The sequence below is a fragment of the Nerophis lumbriciformis genome, linkage group LG14 (assembly GCF_033978685.3).
Source record: "Nerophis lumbriciformis linkage group LG14, RoL_Nlum_v2.1, whole genome shotgun sequence".
NCBI lineage: Eukaryota > Metazoa > Chordata > Actinopteri > Syngnathiformes > Syngnathidae > Nerophis > Nerophis lumbriciformis.
Window position 1 is genome coordinate 43,258,824 of NC_084561.2, and position 25,000 is coordinate 43,283,823.

The window sequence follows — 25,000 nt, forward strand, 5'->3', positions numbered from 1 at the left end:
ATATATATATATATATATATATATATATATATATATATATAAGAAATACTTGACTTGGTGAATTCTAGCTGTAAATATCCTCCTCCCCTCTTAACCACGCCCCTTTCACCCCCCACCTCCCGAAATCGGAGGTCTCAAGGTTGGCAAGTATGTTTACACGTGTATGTAAACTTTTGACCACGACTGTAACAACCAGATACACTCCCGCTTTAGCAAATGGGTATTTCATTCAAACAAGATCAAATACAAATACAATGTTTCGAGTACCTGGTAAAGAATGTGTTGTTTGTGATGATTGCGGATCAGCAAGGAAGGGAGAGCCACAGCTGGACCGTGTCAGCACACCAGTGACGGTCACACGGCTGTCAGGCTGGAGAAGAGCTGCTTTCAGCGGACTGATGGAGTTGAAGTCAACCGCTGATAGACAACCGGTGAAGCCAAGGGAGGCCAATCTTGACAGCTCCGTGTCAGCCATGTCAGCATCTGAAGACACAAACACACCCAGACAGACTGAAGACGGGTCAATGCAATACCAGTTATACCTAGCTGTGTTTTTGCAACGTACAAACCCCGTTTCCATATGAGTTGGGAAATTGTGTTAGATGTAAATTCTTTCCTATTCTTGCTTGATGTACAGCTTAAGTTGTTCAACAGTCCGGGGGTCTCCGTTGTGCTATTTTAGGCTTCATAATGCGCCACACATTTTCAATGGGAGACAGGTCTGGACTACAGGCAGGCCAGTCTAGTACCCGCACTCTTTTACTATGAAGCCACATTGATGTAACACGTGGCTTGGCATTGTCTTGCTGAAATAAGCAGGGGCGTCCATGAAAAAGACGGCGCTTAGATGGCAGCATATGTTGTTCCAAAAGCTGTATGTACCTTTCAGCATTAATGGCGCCTTCACAGATGTGTAAGTTACCCATGTCTTGGGCACTAATACACGTTAGCATGCTAACTTTTTGAGCTAATTTAGAAACCGTTTACCTCAGAGTCATAGGACTTGGCATCTGACACTTGTTAACTGTTAGCATGTTAACACTAGCATGCTAACGTTAGCATGCTAACTTTTTGAGCTAATTTAGGAACAGTTCACCCCAGAGTCATGTAACTTGATATGTGACACTTGTTGACTGTTAGCATGCTAATGTTAGCATGCCAACTTTTTGAGCTAATTTACAAATTGTTTACCCCAGTCATATACCTTGGCATGTGACACTTGTTAACTGTTAGCATTCTAGCGTGCTAGTGTTAGCATGCTAATTTTTTAAGCTTATTTAGAAACTGTTTACCCCAGACTCATATAACTTGATCCATGACACTTGTTGACTGATAGAATGGTAAAGTTAGCATGCTAACTTTTTGAGCTAATTTAGAAACCATATACCCTAGAGTCATATAACTTGGCATGTGATCCTTGTTAACTGTTAGCATTTTAGCGTGCTAGTGTTAGCATGCTAATTTTTTAAGCTAATTTAGAAACTGTTTACCTCAGAGTCATTTAACTTGGCATGTGACACTTGTTAACTGTTAGCATTTTAGCGTGCTAGTGTTAGCATGCTAACTTTTTGAGCTAATTTAGAAACTGTTTACCTCAGAGTCATATGACTTGGCATGTGACATTTGTTAACTGTTAGCATGTTAACACTAGCATGCTAACGTTAGCATGCTAAATTTTTGAGCTAATTTAGAAACCGTTTACCTCAGAGTCATATGACTTGGCATGTGACACTTGTTAACTGTTAGCATGCTAACGTTAGCATGTTAACTTTTTGAGCTAATTTAGAAACAGTTCACCCCAGAGTCATGTAACTTGATATGTAATACGTGTTGACTGTTAGCATGCTAATGTTAGCAGTCGGCTCTCAAACAACGGCAGTAAAAACTACTCTGATTCTGATTCCGGCGTCGCGACTCAGTCCGACCCCCCACATGGGCAAAAAGGCCTACAGGTCGTTATGTTGAAAAGCAGGGTGCTGACTCCAATCTTCAGAGTAATTTGCTCTTTTCAATCACTCCTCATTACCATACAAAGTGAGGGACCTTTTCCCAAAGTTATTATCGCAATGGCAGATTGACGCCCCCTGGTAGGCAGACGTGGAGGATAAAGACACTGAAGCTCTACACTAAGATAACAGATAAAATGTCAGATATATGCAGTGTCATTTTTGCAATGGAGAAAAAGCCATTTACATTGCTAAACTCACCCTTGTGTCATACAAATGCTTTTAATGCCGTCATGATGGATGTTTAAATGCATTATGTCAATGGGGTGGCTACAGTGATGTATTGGTTTTTTTTTTTTTATGTCATTGCGAAAGCTAAGTGCTCTTTGTGTCCATTTGAATGTCAAAAAGCTTCACAGAAGCACAGAAGAAACCCTCTTTCTTTGCACCCTTGAATGCAACAGCGGGCAGAAAAGCAAATCTGAACGTGCAAAACATTCACTTTTTTGTCACTGGAAAGGAAGGACACATCAGAGAAATAGCCGAACAAAAAAAAATAAAATAATGATAACTGTTGGAATAATTGTTTGTAAGTTATCACAAAAAAACTTTGTGTTACATTGAGTTCCATACCTGCCAACTTTTGAAATCAGAAAAACCTAGTAGCCAGGGTCCACTCGTTTGGGTGGCATCCTGACCAGATGCCCGAACCACCTCATCTGACTCCTCTCCATGTGGAGGAGCAGTAACTTTACTTTGAGCTCCTCCAATGCAGCAGAGACATTCAATGCGTGCCACGCTGTCACGGCCCATTATTGTCCAAATTAGCATTTGAAACGATAAAAGGGCATCGTTTGACGTTTTTGTCATTTTGACTGAAGAACTGAACAGAAGGGAGAAAAGAAAGAAAGCCAAACACTTCTTGGTACCTGGGAATCAGTATTTGGTGCTATTTGTTGGTACTTTTGTGTGTGTTTATGTCGTCCGTCCATCCATCCATCCATCTTCTTCCGCTTAAGCAGAGAAGCCCAGACTTCCCTCTCCCCAGCCACTTCGTCCAGCTCTTCCTGTGGGACCCCGAGGCGTTCCCAGGCCAGCCGGGAGACATAGTCTTCCCAACGTGTCCTGGGTCTTCCCCTTGGCCTCCTACCGGTCGGACGTGCCCTAAACATCTACCTAGGGAGGCGTTTGGGTGGCATCCTGACCAGATGCCCGAACCACTTCCATACCTGCCAACTTTTGAAATCAGAAAAACCTAGTAGCCAGGGTCCAAGGGCTGCAGGCCCCGGTAGGTCCAGGACAAAGTCCTGGTGGAGGGTTCAGGGCTTCGCCCCCCGACGCAAAATGATTGATTGCATTCAGACAGGTTAAAATGTTGCTAAAACCATCACTTTTCTATCAGTCACAGTGACTTTTCAAAACAAAAATATTACAGCAAAAATCATATGGGTTGATTGACATGTTTATTCTGTAAGCTAACTTCAATAGTTTGAAATTATTTTGACAGTTAATGCCAGTTATCCTGTCAACCTTTCACAAGACTTCAATTTGTTAATTGAAAGTATAAACACTTTTTACAGTAAACAAATGGTAAAACAGTACTAAACAATTCCATTAAAAAAAAAAATTGGTGTCATTATTAACTTTCTGTCCAAGCTTGTATAATCTACTGCCTTGTTCAATTGTAAAAAATATTCTGTGCCTAAAATTCACATTTCTATCACAATTATCATACTGTAAACATGGTAAGCTAACTTCATTCAAATTAATAGTCCTGTCAATAGCATGGAATTACAATTCAAATGTAGTTTTTTTGTAAGCCTTTCAAAAGAATTCAAAATATGAAAAATGAATGACAATTAATTGAAGCCATCAGACGCTTGAAAAGTGGCACATCACATCTCTAATGTAATCATTTTAACTTTTCAACAGAAATAGCACTGCAAAAATATTAAGGACATACTTCTGTATTTTGGTAGTTATGCTGTCAACATTTAACAAGATTTCTTCAACTTGGACTTGAAAGCATAAATAGTATAAACACTTTTAACAGTATAACAGTACTAAACAATTCCAATAGATAACATTGGTGTCATTACCTTTTTGTGGCTAAAATCCGAAAAACGTTGAAAGTTGTCCACTTGTATCGCTAGCAACGGCATTAGACTTGTGTTCTTTTGTCCCAACGTGGTCTTTTACATCGCTAATTCCTCCGTGTCCGATCGAAAAATCTTGTCTGCACAAGGTGCAATTCGCGTAGTTTTCACCCTTTTTTGGAACGGATCATTATTCCCGGATAGGCTTTTGAATATTCTTCACGGAATGACTGCAGTTTTCTTTTCGGTTTAAGACTCGTTTGCGATTTTTCTCCGGCTGATTCCATGATCGTTCGCTCGTTTGGAAACAATGGGCAACTGGTGCCTCGTGCTTGGCAGCGGTGCTATAAATAGCCTTGCGCATTTTTTAATTAATGAAAAACCGTATTTTTTATCACTGCAACCGTAACCCGGAATAGGTTGATGAAAACCGTACTAATTACGGGAAAACCGGAGTAGTTGGCAGGTATGGAGTTCTGTCAGGTGAGAAGACAAAAGCTGTCTTTGAAACCTACCAAGAGTAAGGCTCGTAAAACTCCACTGTGTAGGGGGGAGACAAGATGGTGTTCCTGTGTTCTTTCATGTATGGTAATCAACAGAAGGATTTTGTTCTGGCCCAAGGACTTCAAAGCGGAGAGATGACAGGATCTGCCCAATTTCCAGACGACCTCTTTTTGAACTATTTTACGAACTCTTTTTGAACTGACCTTTCCTGTGAATTGTTTACAACCTTTTCTGTGAACTTTTTGCGACCTTTGTCCTTTGGAAACAAAGGTGGCCATGTGGTCGGGGAGGGTCCAAAAATAAAAGAAGGAGGCATGGAATCTTTTGGCAGAGCGTGCTGAGATACTGTCCAGGCGTGTCTCCTCAATTGAGTCTAAATTGAATTCTGTCTCTGTTTTTCTTTGCCTCGTGTCTTGTTTACAAACCCCCGTTTCCATATGAGTTGGGAAATTGTGTTAGATGTAAATATAAACGGAATACAATGATTTGCAAATCCTTTTCAACCCATATTCAATTGATTGCACTACAAAGACAACATATTTGACTTTATTTTTTTTTGCAAATAATAATTAACTTAGAATTTCATGCCTGCAACACGTGCCAAAGTAGTTGGGAAAGGGCATGTTCACCACTGCGTTACATGGCCTTTCCTTTTAACAACACTCAGTAAACGTTTGGGAACTGAGGAGACACATTTTTGAAGCTTCTCAGGTGGAATTCTTTCCCATTCTTGCTTGATGTACAGCTTAAGTTGTTCAACAGTCCGGGGGTCTCCGTTGTGGTATTTTAGGCTTCATAATGCACCACACATTTTTAGGTCTGGACTACAGGCAGGCCAGTATAGTACCCGCACTCTTTTACTATGAAGCCACGTTGATGTAACACGTGGCTTGGCATTGTCTTGCTGAAATAAGCAGGGGCGTCCATGGTAACGTTGCTTGGATGGCAACATATGTTGCTCCAAAACCTGTATGTACCTTTCAGCATTAATGGCGCCTTCACAGATGTGTAAGTTACCCATGTCTTGGGCACTAATACACCCCCATACCATCACACATGCTGCCTTTTACACTTTGCGCCTATAACAATCCGGATGGTTCTTTTCCCCTTTGGTCCGGAGGACACGACGTCCACAGTTTCCAAAAACAATTTGAAATGCGGACTCGTCAGACCACAGAACACTTTTCCACTTTGTATCAGTCCGTCTTAGATGAGCTCAGGCCCAGCGAAGCCGACGGCGTTTCTGGGTGTTGTTGATAAAACGGTTTTCGCCTTGCATAGGAGAGTTTTAACTTGCACTTACAGATGTAGCGACCAACTGTAGTTACTGACAGTGGGTTTCTGAAGTGTTCCTGAGCCCATGTGGTGATATCCTTTACACACTGATGTCGCTTGTTGATGCAGTACAGCCTGAGGGATGGAAGGTCACGGGCTTAGCTGCTTACGTGCAGTGATTTCTCCAGATTCTCTGAACCCTTTGATGATATTACGGACCGTAGATGGTGAAATCCCTAAATTCCTTGCATATGGTTGAGAAAGGTTTTTCTTAAACTGTTCAACAATTTGCTCACGCATTTGTTGACAAAGTGGTGACCCTCGCCCCATCCTTGTTTGTGAATGACTGAGCATTTCATGGAAGCTGCTTTTATACCCAATCATGGCACCCACCTGTTCCCAATTAGCCTGCACACCTGTGGGATGTTCCAAATAAGTGTTTGATGAGCATTCCTCAACTTTATCAGTATTTATTGCCATCTTTCCCAACTTCTTTGTCACGTGTTGCTGGCATCAAATTCTAAAGTTAATGATAATTTGCAAAAAAAAAAAAAATGTTTATGAGTTTGAACATCAAATATGTTGTCTTTGTAGCATATTCAACTGAATATGGGTTGAAAATGATTTGCAAATCATTGTATTCCGTTTATATTTACATCTAACACAATTTCCCAACTCATATGGAAACGGGGTTTGTAATAGATGTCATCAGTGTTTGAACCTGAGAATAACAATAAAAACAAATAATAAAATAAAAAAAATAGTTCCAAAGATGTATCAAAACACTGAGTGGTACACAAGTGTCCTGTTGGACAAAAAAACATGTAATGTATCATAAGAAATTGTATCCGTTTTTACAAGTCATGCCCTCCCATTTTCCCTTATGTGGAGAGTCTGCTGGGAAACAGGGCGGGGTTTTACGAGCAGAGGAGCATGTTCGGCGGCGCACAATCACCGAGTACTTACAAGCAGACACATTGTGTGGACAGAAAAGGGAGAACGGACACATTTTGGCTTAAAAAGTAAAGATAAAGGTGAAGTTATAACACTAAAACACACTTAGGAAGAGGTGCTTTAAGACATGGCTAGCTAGCTAGCGGCTAACGTCCATCCGCAGTGTTTTAGCGACTTCTAAATCACTAATCCTGCCCTCCCTGGCAACTAATAAGGTATCATTATCACTGCGGGACAAGGAATAGCTAAACATGCTTCACTTGTGTCTTTGTTTTGTTTTGTTATTGCCATATTGTGTCTTTGTTTTGTTTTGGTATTGTCATATTGTGTCATATTGGGCTACCATGTTTTATCAGCGAGGAAGCCAGCGATTGTTTTGTTTGTTTGTTTTGACATGCAAGAACGTTGTTTTAATGATCTGCCGGATGAAAATGTGTTGGTTTTCTGACATGGACTAGTTTCTTCAGCATTGTCCACACGTTTAAGTCAGGACTTTGGGAAGGCCATTCTAAAACCTTCATTCTAGCCTGATTTAGCCATTCCTTTACCACTTTTGAGGTGTGTTTGGGGGTCATTGTCCTGTTGGAACACCCAACTGCGCCCAAGACCCAACCTCCGGGCTGATGATTTTAGCTTGTCCTGAAGAATTTGGAGGTAATCCTCCTTTTTCATTGTCCCATTTACTCTCTGTAAAGCAGCAGTTCCATTGGCAGCAAAACAGGCCCAGAGCATAATACTACCACCACCATGCTTGACGGTAGGATTGGTGTTGTCTCTTCCTTTTGTTTTGGTATTGTCATATTGACTCTTCTTTTTGTTTTGTTATTGTCATATTGTCTCTTCCTTTTGTTTTGGTATTGTCATATTGTCTCTTTTTGTTTTGGTATTGTCATATTGTCTCTTCCTTTTGTTTTGGTATTGTCATATTGTCTCTTCCTTTTGTTTTGGTATTGTCATATAGTGTCTTCCTTTTGTTTTGGTATTGTCATATTGTGTCTATCTTTTGTTTTGGTACTGTCATATTGTCTCTTCCTTTTGTTTTGGTATGGTCATATTGTCTCTTCCTTTTGTTTTGGTATTGTCAAATTGTGTCTTCCTTTTGTTTTAGTATTGTCATATTGTGTCTTTTTGTTTTGGTATTGTCATATTGTGTTTTTTTGTTTTGGTATTGTCATATTGTGTTTTTTTGTTTTGGTATTGTCATATTGTGTCTTCCTTTTTTTTGGTATTGTTATATTGTGTCTTATTTTTGTTTTGGTATTGTCATATTGTCTCTTCCTTTTGTTTTGGTATTGCCATATTGTCTCTTCCTTTTGTTTTGGTATTGTCACATTGTCTCTTCCTTTTGTTTTGGTATTGTCATATTGTCTCTTCCTTTTGTTTTGGTATTGTCATATTGTGTCTTTCTTTTGTTTTGGTATTGTCATATTGTCTCTTCCTTTTGCTTTGGTATTGTCATATTGTCTCTTACTTTTGTTTTGGTATTGTCATATTGTGTCTTCCTTTTGTTTTGGTATTGTCATATAGTGTCTTTTTGTTTTGGTATTGTCATATAGTGTCTTCCTTTTGTTTTGGTATTGTCATATTGTGTCTATCTTTTGTTTTGGTACTGTCATATTGTCTCTTCCTTTTGTTTTGGTATGGTCATATTGTCTCTTCCTTTTGTTTTGGTATTGTCAAATTGTGTCTTCCTTTTGTTTTAGTATTGTCATATTGTGTCTTTTTGTTTTGGTATTGTTATATTGTGTCTTTTTATTTTGGTATTGTCATATTGTGTCTTCCTTTTATTTTGGTATTGTCATATTGTGTCTTCCTTTTGTTTTGGTACTGTCATATTGTGTCTTCATTTTGTTTTGGTATTGCCATATTGTGTCTTCCTTTTGTTTTGGTATTGTCATATTGTCTCTTCCTTTTGTTTTGGTACTGTCATATTGTGTCTTCCTTTTGTTTTGGTATTGTCATATTGTCTCTTCCTTTTGTTTTGGTATTGTCATATTGACTCTTCCTTTTGTTTTGTTATTGTCATATTGTCTCTTCCTTTTGTTTTGGTATTGTCATATAGTGTCTTCCTTTTGTTTTGGTATTGTCATATTGTGTCTTCCTTTTGTTTTGGTATTGTCATATAGTGTCTTTTTGTTTTGGTATTGTCAAATAGTGTCTTCCTTTTGTTTTGGTATTGTCATATTGTGTCTATCTTTTGTTTTGGTACTGTCATATTGTCTCTTCCTTTTGTTTTGGTATGGTCATATTGTCTCTTCCTTTTGTTTTGGTATTGTCAAATTGTGTCTTCCTTTTGTTTTAGTATTGTCATATTGTGTCTTTTTGTTTTGGTATTGTTATATTGTGTCTTTTTATTTTGGTATTGTCATATTGTGTCTTCCTTTTGTTTTGGTATTGTCATATTGTGTCTTCCTTTTGTTTTGGTACTGTCATATTGTGTCTTCATTTTGTTTTGGTATTGCCATATTGTGTCTTCCTTTTGTTTTGGTATTGTCATATTGTCTCTTCCTTTTGTTTTGGTACTGTCATATTGTGTCTTCCTTTTGTTTTGGTATTGTCATATTGTCTCTTCCTTTTGCTTTGGTATTGTCATATTGTCTCTTCCTTTTGTTTTGGTATTGTCATATTGACTCTTCCTTTTGTTTTGTTATTGTCATATTGTCTCTTCCTTTTGTTTTGGTATTGTCATATAGTGTCTTCCTTTTGTTTTGGTATTGTCATATAGTGTCTTCCTTTTGTTTTGGTATTGTCATATTGTGTCTTCCTTTTGTTTTGGTATTGTCATATTGTGTCTATCTTTTGTTTTGGTATTGTCATATTGTGTCTTTCTGTTTTGGTGTTGTCATATTGTGTCTTTTTGTTTTGGTATTGTCATATTGTGTCTTCCTTTTGTTTTGGTATTGTCATATTGTGTCTTCCTTTTGTTTTGGTATTGTCATATTGTGTCTTCCTTTTGTTTTGGTATTGTTATATTGTGTCTTTTTATTTTGGTATTGTCATATTGTGTCTTTGTTTTGTTTTGGTATTGTCATATTGTGTCATATTGGGCTACCATGTTTTATCAGCGAGGAAGCCAGCGATTGTTTTGTTTGTTTGTTTTGACATGCAAGAACGTTGTTTTAATGATCTGCCGGATGAAAATGTGTTGGTTTTCTGACATGGACTTGTTTCTTCAGCATTGTCCACACGTTTAAGTCAGGACTTTGGGAAGGCCATTCTAAAACCTTCATTCTAGCCTGATTTAGCCATTCCTTTACCACTTTTGAGGTGTGTTTGGGGTCATTGTCCTGTTGGAACACCCAACTGCGCCCAAGACCCAACCTCCGGGCTGATGATTTTAGCTTGTCCTGAAGAATTTGGAGCTTATCCTCCTTTTTCATTGTCCCATTTACTCTCTGTAAAGCAGCAGTTCCATTGGCAGCAAAACAGGCCCAGAGCATAATACTACCACCACCATGCTTGACGGTAGGAGTGGTGTTGCTGGGATTAAAGGCCTCACCATTTCTCCTCCAAACATATTGCTGGGTATTGTACATTTTTGTTTCATCTGACATCACATGGACAAAGATAAGACCTTCTAGAGGAAAGTTCTGTGGTAAGATGAAACAAAAATTGAGCTCATAAAAGAAGCAAACTTCATGAATGTTTTTTGTGAGCAACAAGTATGTGCTCCAATCACTACATCACAAAAAAATAAGAGTTGTAGAAATGATTGGAAACTCAAGACAGCCATGACATGATGTTCTTTACAAGTGTATGTAAACTTTTGATGGCGCCTGTACGTGGGACTAATAAGTATTTGATAAAAAACATTTTCGAAGTTAATTACTCGTTAACATCTTAATGAGCAAGCTGTATTAACGGTAATTAGAGCTCATCCATTTAAGTTGACACAAACCTCGCCTGTTGCTGAAGGTCATCCCACATCACTAATGGTCCTCACTCACCGTGTGCTCCACCCACTAGAATCACTTTGATGCTGTCCAAGTCCTCATCAGATGTCAAGATGAAGCTCTCTTTGGGATTCTCGTCAACCTGCAAAAACGATCTCTCTTATATCTTTGGATCTTCTTTGTTTCAAAAGACAAAGAGAGCATTCCAAATATGTCCTCGTTGCGTAACATGAGTAAAGCTTTACAAAGCTATCTAAGTTAACTTGGCATGTTTACTCTAACCTAAGTGATCATGTTTACCTGGATGGAGACGTACTCTGCTCGCCTCCTGATGGCCGCTGAGTGCAGGCGTCCGTCTGCCAGGTTCCTGACACTGCTTCCAAGCACTTCTGCATCTCTGCTGCTGTGCAACTTGTACCTCAGCTCCAGTGCACCTAACACACAAGCACGTCAAATAATATCTGGAGTATACTCTGGCCTTTAAATACACCCCCCTTTTAGACCAGTTGATCTGCCCTTTCTTTTCTGCTCTGCAGCACAGATTTAGTGACCACAGATGAGGTGCTGGCTGTCCAAAGGCGGGACCCAGGGTGGACCACTCATCTGTGCATCAGTTGATGACGTCTCTGCACTGCTGACCTGTCTCCACTCAAGATGATCTCCTCCTGGCTCCACTATGGACTGGACTCTCACTATTATGTTAAATCCACTATGGACTGGACTCTCACAATATTATGTTAGATCCACTATGGACTGGACTCTCACACTATTATGTTAGATCCACTATGGACTGGACTCTCACTATTATGTTAGATCCACTATGGACTCCAGTAATCATGAAGTGCTTCGAGCGACTTGTTCTCCAGCACATCAAGGACCATATCCCTCCAGACTTCGACCCCCACCAGTTCGCATACCGGGCGAACAGGTCCACAGAGGACGCCATCGCTGTTGCTCTCCACTCTGCTCTGAACCACCTGGAGCAGCAGCAGAGCTACGTCCGGATGCTCTCTGTGGACTATAGCTCTGCCTTCAATACAATAATCCCGGACAGACTCTGCAATAAACTGGACACTCTTGGCCTCCCCCCTCTCACAAACGCCTGGATAAGGGACTTCCTAACGGACCGACCCCAGAATGTGAGACTTGGCCCGCACCTCTCATCCTCCCGCACGCTGAGCATCGGCTCCCCACAGGGCTGTGTGCTGAGCCCCCTCCTCTACTGCCTTTACACCCATGACTGCAGTCCGGCCCACAGTGACAACCTTACCGTCAAGTTTGCCGACGATACCACAGTGGTCGGGCTCATCTCCAGGGGTGACGAGGCTGCCTACAGAGAGGAGGTCCTGAAGCTGACGGCCTGGTCTTCGGAGAACAACCTCGCTCTCAACACCAGCAAGACCAGAGAGATCATCGTCGACTTCAGGAGGAGCAGCACCGACCCTGCCCCCCTCTACATCAATGGCGAGCGTGTAGAGAGGGTCCACACCTTCAGGTACCTTGGAGTCCACATCTCTAATGACTTCTCCTGGACAGTCAACACCACATCAATCATCAAGAAGGCTCAGCAGCGGCTACACTTCCTTAGAGTCCTCGGGAAGTACAACCTGAAGCCTGACCTGCTGCTGACCTTCTACCGCTCGTCCATCGAGAGCCTGCTGACCTACTGTATTACGGTATGGTACGGCAGCTGCACTGCAGCAGACAGGGAGAGGCTGCAAAGAGTGGTCAAGACAGCTCAGAAGATCATCGGCCGCCCTCTCCCCTCTCTGACGGACATCTACACCTCCCGCTGCCTCAACAGAGCCAGTGCCATCATCAAAGACAGCACCCACCCTGGCTCTGACCTGTTCCACCTGCTGCCCTCTGGGAAGCGCTACAGGTGCATTAAAACCAAAACAAACAGGCTAAAGAACAGCTTCTTCCCCAGGGCCATAACCATCCTGAACAGACTGCCCCATTGTCCCTCATAACTGCCTTCTCTTCGGTGCAATAACCCATTCCACCAACCACCCTGTTTTTGTTTTGTTTTTTCATGTATATATTCATTTCACACCATATTCATTGCACTTCTACATTTTTTAAATTGTTATATATTTGCACATTGTTTTTCTAGCATGCACACATCGCACTGTATGGAATGGCCTCAATCTCGTTACCTTGCGTAATGACAATAAAGCTGATTCTGATTCTGATTCTGATTCTGACTGGACACCCACACTATTATGTTAGATCCACTATGGACTGGACTCTCACTATTATGTTAGATCCACTATGGACTGGACTATCACTATTATGTTAGATCCACAATGGACTGGACTATCACTATTATGTTAGATCCACAATGGACTGGACTCTCACTATTATGTTAGATCCACTATGGACTGGACTCTCACTATTATGTTAGATCCACTATGGACTGGACTCTCACACTATTATGTTAGATCCACTATGGACTGGACTCTCACAATATTATGTTAGATCCACTATGGACTGGACTCTCACACTATTATGTTAGATCCACTATGGACTGGACTCTCACACTATTATGTTAGATCCACTATGGACTGGACTCTCACTATTATGTTAGAGCCACTATGGACTGGACTCTCACACTATTATGTTAGATCCACTATGGACTGGACTCTCACTATTATGTTAGATCCATTGCACCGGTTGCCCTTTCTGGACTAAAGTCCTGTGGTCAGACATGACATTATGTTCTTTACAAGTGTATGTAAACTTTTGACCACAACTGTAATTTCAATTCCTCTCAGATTTGATACTGATTGATGTGAAATACAACTATTTTGAGTTATGATCTCTGTTAAAGAACTGAATAAACTTTTATGACTCATTTAACTTGCCATGTCAAAGTACCACTACTGTACTCGGAGCAATTACGGGTTCTTCCCATGTGTTTTTACAGCGTGTTAAGAACTGCAGAGACTAAAATAGAGAGGCGGTAGCTTCGTTGGGAATGTGAGTATTGGGACATAAGGCTATTTATGCAAACATGAGAGGGAATATGACTCAATTAGGATTACTGCATCTGTGGGGAATTATGTTCAATGGTACAACATCATGTTTGTTAGTTCACTGATGTTGGATCATTCTAAAGATGTTTAACAAAATAAAATAATGGGTATTTCAAATACCTATATTGCCAAAAGTATTTGGCCACCTGCCATACTTGCCAACCCTCCCGGATTTTCCGGGAGACTCCCAAAATTCAGCGCCTCTCCCGAAAACCTCCCGGGACAAGTTTTCTCCCGAAAATCTCCCGAAATTCAGGCGGAGCTGGAGGCCACGCCCCCTCCAGCTCCATGCGGACCTGAGTGACGTGTTGACAACACACAACAACAGTGTCTACCGTAAAGCAGTTCGTCTGCCGTAAACAGCAATGTTGTGACACTTTTAAACGGGACAATACTGCCATCTACTGTACATGCATATGTGACCCACCCATAATGTGTCACATTTTTGTGTTGATTTATTTATTTTATTTTGTGGTTTGAATTCGTTTTTGGAGCTGTCATTACACATTTATCAGTATTCACATTGGTCAGTAGGGGGCAGTAGGGCGTTTCTTCCCAATTGAATGCTATCACCTGCAGACCGGAAGTGTCTTGACATTCTGATGAGCGCGACCAGTCTGTGAACAATTGAAACGTCCTGTGTGCTTTTTCCTCCTGTATAACAGGTTAGTTTTGGTGAATCAACCCACTGAATAATATCCATGTGATCTTTATAAGTTTAAGTACACATTCTGATGGTGGAGCCTAACTCTAAAGTGTTTGTGAGTTGTAGTTTGTATTTGTGAATGAATCCAGTGCACAGCTGCAGTAATCAATACAAAAAGGCGACATGAGTGCGCAATGTTTATATAGGAACTTCTGATCCTAATACAGATTCCCAAATTAGAGCTCCCGTTTTCTTATTGATTTTATAATGTATATTTGTATAATGTGTGTGTTCTGAAAAAGTGACAGAGAATAGAACACGGATGGACAATTCAACCCTTAACTCAACAATGAGTAGATGAGTGTTATGTGTGTGTATACGTGTAAATAAATGAACACTGAAATTCAAGTATTTCTTTTATTTATTTATATACATATATATAAAAATAAATAATAATTTATTATATTTATATATATATATATATGTATATGTAATAAAAAATATATATATATATGCAATAAAATATATATATATATATATACAGCTAGAATTCACTGAAAGTCAAGTATTTCTTATATATATATATCTTAACCACGCCCCCAACCACGCCCCCACCCCCACCCCCCACCTCCCGAAATCGGAGGTCTCAAGGTTGGCAAGTATGCCCAAAGGTGTTCTATCGGGTTCAGGTCAGGACTCTGTGCAGGCCAGTCAAGTTCATCCACACCAGACTCTGTCATCCATGTCTTTATGGACCTTGCTTTGTGCACTGGTGCACAGTCATGTTGGAAGAGGAAGGGGCCCGCTCCAAACTGTTCCCACAAGGTTGGGAGCATGGAATTGTCCAAAATGTTTTGGTATCCTGGAGCATTCAAAGTTCCTTTCACTGGAACTAAGGGGCCAAGCCCAACTCCTGAAAAACAACCCCACACCATAATTCCTCCACCAAATTTTACACCTGACACAACGCAGTCCGAAAAGTAGCGTTCTCCTGGCAACCTCCAAACCCAGACTGGTCCATCAGATTGCCAGATGGAAAAGCGTGATTCATCAGTCCAGAGAAGGCGTCTCCACTGCTCTAGAGTCCAGTGGCGACGTGCTTTACACCACTGCATCCCACGCTTTGCATTGGACTTGGTGATGTATGCCTAACTACTAGAGATGCGCGGATAGGCAATTATTTCATCCGCAACCGCATCACAAAAGTCGTCAACCATCCGCATCCACCCGAACTAACATTTAATCAAAACCGCACCCGCCCGTTGTTATATATCTAATATAGACGATGCAAGGCATTAGTGAGGTTATAAAGCTTTTGCTTGTTAAAGAAAGTAGACTGATGCAATGCAGCAGAGACATTCAATGCGTGCCACGCTGTCACGACCCAGACGCACACCAGTGCGCAATCATCTGGGAGCCGCGCTGAGCGCACCTCCAAGCGCGTGGAGGTGCGATGTCCCTCGCACCCGCGGTGGCTCCACCCGGGCTCGCGCCCGAGGCTTCAGCGCGCACCGCGGCGGCCATCCTACTCGTCGCGGCCTAGCCCCCGCGGCTCTCGCTGCCGGCGACGGCCGGGTATGGGCCCGACGCTCCAGCGCCACCCATTTTCAGGGCTAGTTGATTCGGCAGGTGGGTTGTTACACACTCCTTAGCGGGTTCCGACTTCCATGGCCACCGTCCTGCTGTCTATATCAACCAACACCTTTTCTGGGGTCTGATGAACGTCGGCATCGGGCGCCTTAACCCGGCGTTCGGTTCATCCCGCAGCGCCAGTTCTGCTTACCAAAAGTGGCCCACTCGGCTCACCAGGGTGAGCCCCACCCCTTTCGTGAGCGCACTGCGCGCGGAGTGACCCCTGTTACGCGCCCCCGGCAACGGGGGTGGCGGGCAGGTAAGCTGCTTACCTGCTGCGCGTGACGCCGGCCGCGGCAGGGTGTCGGTGCGGTGGGCGCGGTGGTGACCCTGGACGTGCGTCGGGCCCTTCTCGCGGATCGCCTCAGCTACGGCTCCCGGTGGGGCCCTCTCGGGGGAAGGGGCCTCGGTCCCGGACCCCGGCGAGGCGTCCCTTCTCCGCTCCGTAAAAGTGTCCATCTCTTTTTTTTTTCTTCTTCTGTTGTGGCATATGCTGCAGGTGCCTGCTCGTTTTTCGTATGTGGGTAACAACATTTAACTATGTATATATATTTCCCAATTGGTTTAACTGCCACCCGCCTGAATCTATTTAAAATCTAATTTTTTTTTATTTCAACCGCCCGACCCGACCCGCGGATAAAATCTAATTTTTTTTTTATTTCAACCGCCCGACCCGCGGATAATCCGCGGACTCCGCGGTTGTGTCCGCAAACCGCGTATCTCTACTAACTACTTTTGGCAACATAGTGTATGTTTTGTATTCACTATAACAAGCGGTGAGTGCACTTACCATGTTCGTTGATGAGCAGGGCGAGGTATTCCCGGTGGAAGGAGTGGACAAAGAGCAGCAGAGCGGGGCTCTGCCTGGTCCTGAATTTCAGGGTGACGTTTTCTCCTTTCGACGTCATGTCAGAGAAGATGGATGAGGGCAAGGCACTGTGGTTTGAACTCGGCTCATCGTGCTCCTTGAGGGTATATCTTATGGATGTGGTCGACTTAAAGTTGGCTGAGACCTCTAGAACAGACAATGTCAGCTCATACATTATGTTGTCAGACAGTTTTATGACAAAGAATTCGATTATCAGACAACGGAATTGCTTGAATTGTGTCACGGGGGGACGGTGGACAACGGACGCAAGGGTAAAAACAGTTTTCTATTCGAGCTCGAGTACTCTGGAATGCCTGACTGGTATCAGTTAGAGATGCTACCTCAGTAAGTCCCATCTTAAAACTCATTTGTACTCTAGCCTTTAAATAGAACCAGTTGATCTGCCGTCTCTTTTCTGCGTGGAGAGGTTATTTGGTGACCACAGATGAAGCCGCTAGCTGTTCAAAGTCGGGACCTGGGGTGGACCACTCATCGACGTCCCCTCCAAGGTTTCTCATTGTCATCACATTGGGTTGAGTTTTTTCCTTGCCCTGATGTGGGATCTGAGCCGAGGATGTCGTTGTGGCTTGTGCAGCCCTTTGAGACACTCATGATTAAGGGCTATATAAAAAAAAACTGATTGATTGAGTGTGTTCCAACTATCGTGGGATCACACTCCTCAGCCTTCCCGGTAAGGTCTATTCAGGTGTACTGGAGAGGAGGCTACGCCGGATAGTCGAACCTCGGATTCAGGAGGAACAGTGTGGTTTTCGTCCTGGTCGTGGAACTGTGGACCAGCTCTATACTCTCGGCAAGGTCCTTGAGGGTGCATGGGAGTTTGCCCAACCAGTCTACATGTGTTTTGTGGACTTGGAGAAGGCATTCGACCGTGTCCCTCGGGAAGTCCTGTGGGGAGTGCTCAGAGAGTATGGGGTAGCGGACTGTCTTATTGTGGCAGTCCGCTCCCTGTATAATCAGTGTCAGAGCTTGGTCCGCATTGCCGGCAGTAAGTCGGACACGTTTCCGGTGAGGGTTGGACTCCGCCAAGGCTGCCCTTTGTCACCCATTCTGTTCATAACCTTTATGGACAGAATTTCTAGGCGCTGGTTTGGTGGCTGCAGGATTAGGTCACTGCTATTTGCAGATGATGTGGTCCTGATGGCTTCCTCCAGCCAAGATATTCAGCTCTCACTGGATAGGTTCGCAGCCGAGTGTGAAGCGACTGGGATGGGAATCAGCACCTCCAAGTCCGAGTCCATGGTTCTCTCCCGGAAAAGGGTGGAGTGCCATCTCCGGGTTGGGGAGGAGATCTTGCCCCAAGTGGAGGAGTTCAAGTACCTCGGAGTCTTGTTCACGAGTGGGGGAAGAGTGGATCGTGAGATCGAGAGGCGGATCGGTGCGGCGTCTTCAGTAATGCGGACGCTTTATCGATCCGTTGTGGTGAAGAAGGAGCTGAGCCGGAAGGCAAAGCTCTCGATTTACCGGTCGATCTACGTTCCCATCCTCACCTATGGTCATGAGCTTTGGGTCATGACCGAAAGGACAAGATCACGGGTACAAGCGGCCGAAATGAGTTTCCTCCGCCGAGTGGCGGGGCTCTCCCTTAGAGATAGGGTGAGAAGCTCTGTCATTCGGGGGGAGCTCAAAGTAAAGCCGCTGCTCCTCCACATGGAGAGGAGCCAGATGAGGTGGTTCGGGCATCTGGTCAGGATGCCATCCGAAAGCCTCCCTAAGGAGGTGTTTAGGGCACATCCGACCGGTAGGAGGCCACGGGGAAGACCCAGGACACGTTGGGAAGACTACATCTCCTAACTGGCCTTGGGAAAGCCTCGGGATCACCCGGGAGGAGCTGGACGAAGTGGCTGGGGAGAGGGAAGTCTGGGCTTCCCAACTTAGGCTGCTGCCCCCGCGACCCGACCTCGGATAAGCGGAAGAAGATGGATGGATGGATGGATGGATGATTGACTGTTAAGGTAACATAAGTGTCATTCTGTACAATGCTTCACAATCTTAAATCTAAGTTAGCAGTCCATAAATACAAGAGATATAGTCATTACTTAGGAAATAAGTCAAGTCACTGCAACATTACTCATAAGGTGATGGCAGTAAAAAAATAAGTGGTGCCAAACGATTCATTTTTCAAATCAGATTAATCACCTCGGAATTGTGATTAATCCCGATTGGTATGTGTTTGTTTGGCATTAAAGGAAACTAACAACTATGAACTAGGTTTACAGCATATGAAATACATTTGGCAACAACATGCACTTTGAGAGTGCAGACAGCCCAATTTTCATCAATTAATATATTCTGAAGACATACCCTCATCCGCGCTCTTTTCCTGAAAGCTGATCTGTCCAGTTTTGGAGTTGATGTCAGCAGGCCAGGGAAGCTAGGGTCGATAGGGGGTTTAGCTCGGTCGTCTGCGGGAACAAACTGCCGCCATTGCTTGCCGTGCTACCGAGGTCCTTTGTCCCTGAATTGCTCACACACACTCCGGCAGATTCAATGGGGGTCTGGCGGCAGATTTCTTTGACTTTATGGTTGGAAATGCATCTGCTTTGAGTGTCGCAGGATATCCACACATTCTTGCCATCTCTGTCGTAGCATAGCTTTCGTCGGTAAAGTGTGCGGAACAAACGTCCAATTTCTTGCCACTTTCGCATCTTTGGGCCACTGGTGCAACTTGAATCCGTCCCTGTTGGTGTTGTTACACCCTCCGACAACACACCGACGAGGCATGATGTCTCCAAGGTACGGAAAACAGTCGAAAAAAACGGAAAATTACAGAGCTGATTTGACTCGGTGTTTGAGAAAATGGCGGATTGCTTCCCGATGTGACGCCACGTCGTGACGTCATCGCTACGAGAGCGAATATTAGAAAGGCGTTTAATTCGCCAAAATTCACCCATTTAGAGTTTGGAAATCGGTTAAAAAAATATATTGTCTTTTTTCTGCAACATCAAGGTATATATTGACGCTTACATAGGTCTGGTGATAATGTTCCCCTTTATAGTTAAAGTTAAAGTACCAATGATTGTCACACACACACTAGGTGTGGCGAAATTATTCTCTGCATTTAACCCATCACCCTTGATCACCCCCTGGGAGGTGAGGGGAGCAGTGGGCAGCAGCGGTGGCCGCGCCCGGGAATCATTTTTGGTGATTTAACCCCCAATTCCAACCCTTGATACTGAGTGCCAAGCAGGGAGGTAATGGGTCCCATTTGTATAGTCCTTGGTATGACTCGGCCGGGGTTTGAACCCACAACCTACCGATCTCAGGGCGGACACTCTAACCACTAGGCCACTGAGTAGGTAATCACAGGGACAAAATGCCTACCGCTAAGCATGGTGGTGGTAGTATTATGCTCTGGGCCTGTTTTGCTGCCAATGGAACTGATGCATTACAGAGAGTAAATGGGACAATGAAAAAGGAGGATTACCTCCAAATTCTTCAGGACAAGCTAAAATCATCAGCCCGGAGGTTGGGTCTTGGGCGCAGTTGGATGTTCCAACAGGACAATGACCCCAAACACACCTCAAAGGTGGTAAAGGAATGGCTAAATCAGGCTAGAATGAAGGTTTTAGAATGGCCTTCCCAAAGTCCTGACTTAAATGTGTGGACAATGCTGAAGAAACATATATATATATATATATATATATATATATATATATTCTCCCCTTGCTTCAACAAGAGAAGATTGGATTTGGCTGAAGAGGATCCTTTAGTCAGCAGATATTGAAATGACCTTAACAGTATGTCCTCTTCACTCCCTCCCTGGCTTTGAAGGCACCATAATGACATCATGAACCCTTTGTCAAGAAGGTGAAGCATAAAGATTACATTAACGGACACTCACGCATCAATTGCCTTTTAAACTATGTCCAAAGTCAGTATCGTGTCAAAAGGCAGATATTATGAAAGTGCCCTCAACTCATTCTAATGTTAATTCACTTGAACACAATCGGCAAAGCGAGAGGAGAGAATTGTTCTATATTTTGTGTGTTATTATGCATAGAAAAAGGAAAAATGTGTATTTTTTTTACCAGGGGTGTGCATCACCACATGTGATTAAGGTAAAAAAATAAAAATAGGGATGTCCGATAATGGCTTTTTGCCGATATTCCGATATTGTCCAACTCTTTAATTACCGATACCGATATCAACCGATATACAGGTAAAAGCCAGTAAATTAGAATATTTTTGAAAAACTTGATTTATTTCAGTAATTGCATTCAAAAGGTGTAACTTGTACATTATATTTATTCATTGCACACAGACTGATGCATTCAAATGTTTATTTCATTTAATTTTGATGATTTGAAGTGGCAACAAATGAAAATCCAAAATTCCGTGTGTCACAAAATTAGAATATTACTTAAGGCTAATACAAAAAAGGGATTTTTAGAAATGTTGGCCAACTGAAAAGTATGAAAATGAAAAATATGAGCATGTGCAATACTCAATACTTGGTTGGAGCTCCTTTTGCCTCAATTACTGCGTTAATGCGGCGTGGCATGGAGTCGATGAGTTTCTGGCACTGCTCAGGTGTTATGAGAGCCCAGGTTGCTCTGATAGTGGCCTTCAACTCTTCTGCGTTTTTGGGTCTGGCATTCTGCATCTTCCTTTTCACAATACCCCACAGATTTTCTATGGGGCTAAGGTCAGGGGAGTTGGCGGGCCAATTTAGAACAGAAATACCATGGTCCGTAAACCAGGCACGGGTAGATTTTGCGCTGTGTGCAGGCGCCAAGTCCTGTTGGAACTTGAAATCTCCATCTCCATAGAGCAGGTCAGCAGCAGGAAGCATGAAGTGCTCTAAAACTTGCTGGTAGACGGCTGCGTTGACCCTGGATCTCAGGAAACAGAGTGGACCTATTACTTTGTAATAGAAATGGCAACAGCGGAGGATGCATGTGCATGTACGAGCCAGGCTGCCTCACAACAAGAGGATATAGGAACTTATTTACCACGCACAAAACTCTTTGAGTAAATCTCTACCATATATGGAAATACAGTCGTGGCCAAAGGTTTACATACACTTGTAAAGAACATAATGTCATGCTGCATTGTCTTGCTGAAATAAGCAGGGGCGTCCATGATAACGTTGCTTGGATGGCAACATATGTTGCTCCAAAAGCTGTATGTACCTTTCAGCATTAATGGTGCCTTCACAGATGTGTAAGGATGGTGTGGTGACTGTCTGTGCACCAGTCTCCCCACGATAAATAAAGTCACGCACAGGCATCCTCCATAAAGGGACACACCCCTACCAGGAGGACCGTCATACTCGTTTGAGTGACCGCCGATAGAGCAACATCACCCCCTTGTATAACTGTGCCGTCACTCCTCCCACTGAAACGTAACAGTTGCAGTGTTATAACTTCACCTTTATAGTCAGTTTTTAGACCAAAATGCGTCCATTCTCCCATGTCTGTCTACACACTGTGTCTGCTTGTTAGTACTCTGTGTGTGTGCGCTGCCGAACATGCTCCTCTGCTGGTAAAACCAGCAATGTCACGACATAAAAAAATTTTTAAAAAATGGAAAAATGGGGAACCAGTACTTTTTAAACAGAGTCTTGTACCGTTTTTTGATTCATTAGTACCGCGATACTATACTAGTCCTGGACATGACGTTAAAGTGCATCCGGCAGTGGAAGCTCCTCTACGGGGGTCTTGGGGCACTAGGCGGTTAACCCCTTTACTACTGTAACCCCAGGTGGCCCTTGGCAAAGGCCTAGTACCTGACTGCCCCCCTCGCCAGAAATACGGTGAAGACCACAACGGCGGGGCAGGCGGAAGACGGTAGATTTAAGAACTACCACAAGGGCTGCGATGGCGAAAGAAGGCTGCAGCAGAAAAGGGTCCCCGGTCGTCTTGGACTCCGTGCCACTGGACCCTGACCCGATTCTGTCAAGGATCGTGTGGTGACTGTCTGTGCACCAGTTCTCCCCACATTAAACAAAGTCACGCACAGGCATCCTCCATAAAGGGATACACCCCTACCACGAGGACCGTCATACTCGTTCGAGTGACCGCCGATGATGATGATGATGAAGTTACCCATGTCTTGGGCACTAATACACCCCCATACCATCACATATGCTGCCTTTTACACTTTGCGCCTAGAACAATCCAGATGGTTCTTTTCCTCTTGTGGAGTTTCCCAAAAAAATTTGAAATGTGGACTCGTCAGGCCAGCTCGGGGCCCAGCGGGTGTTGTTGATAAATGTCTTTGGCTTTGCATAGTAGAGTTTTAACTTGCACTTACAGATGAAGCGACCAACTGTAGTTACCGAGAGTGGTTTTCTGAAGTGTTCCTGAGCCCACGTGGTGATATCCTTTACACACCGATGTCGCTTTTTGATGCAGTACCTGCCTGAGGGATTGAAGTGCAGTGATTTCTCCAGATTCTCTGAACCTTTTGATGATATTAAGGAGCGTAGATGGTGAAAATCCCTAAATTCCTTGCAATGGCTGGTTGAGAAATGTTGTTCTAGAACAATTTGCTCGGGCGTTTGTTGACAAAGTGGTGACCCTCGCCCCCCCCGTCCTTGTTTGTGAATGACTGAGCATTTCATGGAAGCTGCTTCCATACCCAACAATACATTCTTGCATGTAACATCGACAATTAAATATGATGAGCCAGCGTGAATTTTAATTTGAAAAATCCCTACCTTCGTGGCAGAAGGCTCCGGTGTAGGACGACCGACGACAGTCGCAAGAGAAACCGCTGTGCTCCTCCACGCACCGACCATGGTTTTGACAGAGGAACCGGTAGCTGCTGCAGTGGCCCGGACATCCGGGCTGGACCCCCGGGGTGATCCTGGCCCTTTCCTCCAGGTCGAGAACGACGCCGTTTAGCTGCAGAGAGCGGATACATCCCAAAAAGCCCTTTTGTCTGGATGCTGTGCCGCCTGGAAAAAAAATGAATGAAAATAAAAAGGGTTAAATCACCAAAAAAAATTGGGGGTGGATGAGACCCGCCCGGAGTTCCTTAAGGCTCTGGATGCTGCGGGGCTGTCTTGGTTGACAAGACTCTGCAGCATCGCGTGGACATCGGGGGCGGTACCTCTGGATTAGCAGACCGGGGTGGTGGTTCCTCTCTTTAAGAAGGGGAACCGGAGGGTGTGTTCTAACTATCGTGGGATCACACTCCTCAGCCTTCCCGGTAAGGTCTATTCAGGTGTACTGGAGAGGAGGCTACGCCGGATAGTCGAACCTCGGATTCAGGAGGAACAGTGTGGTTTTCGTCCTGGTCGTGGAACTGTGGACCAGCTCTATACTCTCGGCAGGGTCCTTGAGGGTGCATGGGAGTTTGCCCAACCAGTCTACATGTGCTTTGTGGACTTGGAGAAGGCATTCGACCGTGTCCCTCGGGAAGTCCTGTGGGGAGTGCTCAGAGAGTATGGGGTTTCGGACTGTCTGATTGTGGCGGTCCGCTCCCTGTATGATCAGTGTCAGAGCTTGGTTCGCATTGCCGGTAGTAAGTCGGACACGTTTCCGGTGAGGGTTGGACTCCGCCAAGGCTGCCCTTTGTCACCGATTCTGTTCATAACTTTTATGGACAGAATTTCTAGGCGCAGTCAAGGCGTTGAGGGGATCCGGTTTGGTGGCTGCAGGATTAGGTCTCTGCTTTTTGCAGATGATTTGGTCCTGATGGCTTCATCTGGCCAGGATCTTCAGCTCTCACTGGATCGGTTCGCAGCCGAGTGTGAAGCAACTGGGATGAGAATCAGCACCTCCAAGTCCGAGTCCATGGTTCTCGCCCGGAAAAGGGTGGAGTGCCATCTCCGGGTTGGGGAGGAGATCTTGCCCCAAGTGGAGGAGTTCAAGTACCTCGGAGTCTTGTTCACAAGTGAGGGAAGAGTGGATCGTGAGATCGACAGGCGGATCGGTGCGGCGTCTTCAGTAATGCGGACGCTGTATCGATCCGTTGTGGTGAAGAAGGAGCTGAGCCGGAAGGCAAAGCTCTCAATTTACCGGTCGATCTACGTTCCCATCCTCACCTATGGTCATGAGCTTTGGGTTATGACCGAAAGGACAAGATCACGGGTACAAGCGGCCGAAATGAGTTTCCTCCGCCGGGTGGCGGGGCTCTCCCTTAGAGATAGGGTGAGAAGCTCTGTCATCCGGGGGGAGC

At 43.9% G+C, this 25,000-nt stretch overlaps 1 protein-coding gene across 1 annotated transcript in view; it reads right to left on the bottom strand.

Moving 5' to 3' along the window:
* LOC133616345 (contactin-associated protein-like 4) overlaps positions 1-25,000 on the bottom strand; it is a 306,751-nt gene that overhangs the window by 16,845 nt on the left and 264,906 nt on the right. Inside the window, exons 18-22 of the mRNA XM_061975492.1 lie at positions 23,535-23,774; positions 16,775-16,999; positions 10,969-11,102; positions 10,723-10,810; positions 268-483 (exon numbers count right to left, since the gene is read on the bottom strand). Coding sequence (XP_061831476.1) covers positions 268-483; positions 10,723-10,810; positions 10,969-11,102; positions 16,775-16,999; positions 23,535-23,774 — 903 coding nt within the window. The remainder of the gene's footprint in view (positions 1-267; positions 484-10,722; positions 10,811-10,968; positions 11,103-16,774; positions 17,000-23,534; positions 23,775-25,000) is intronic.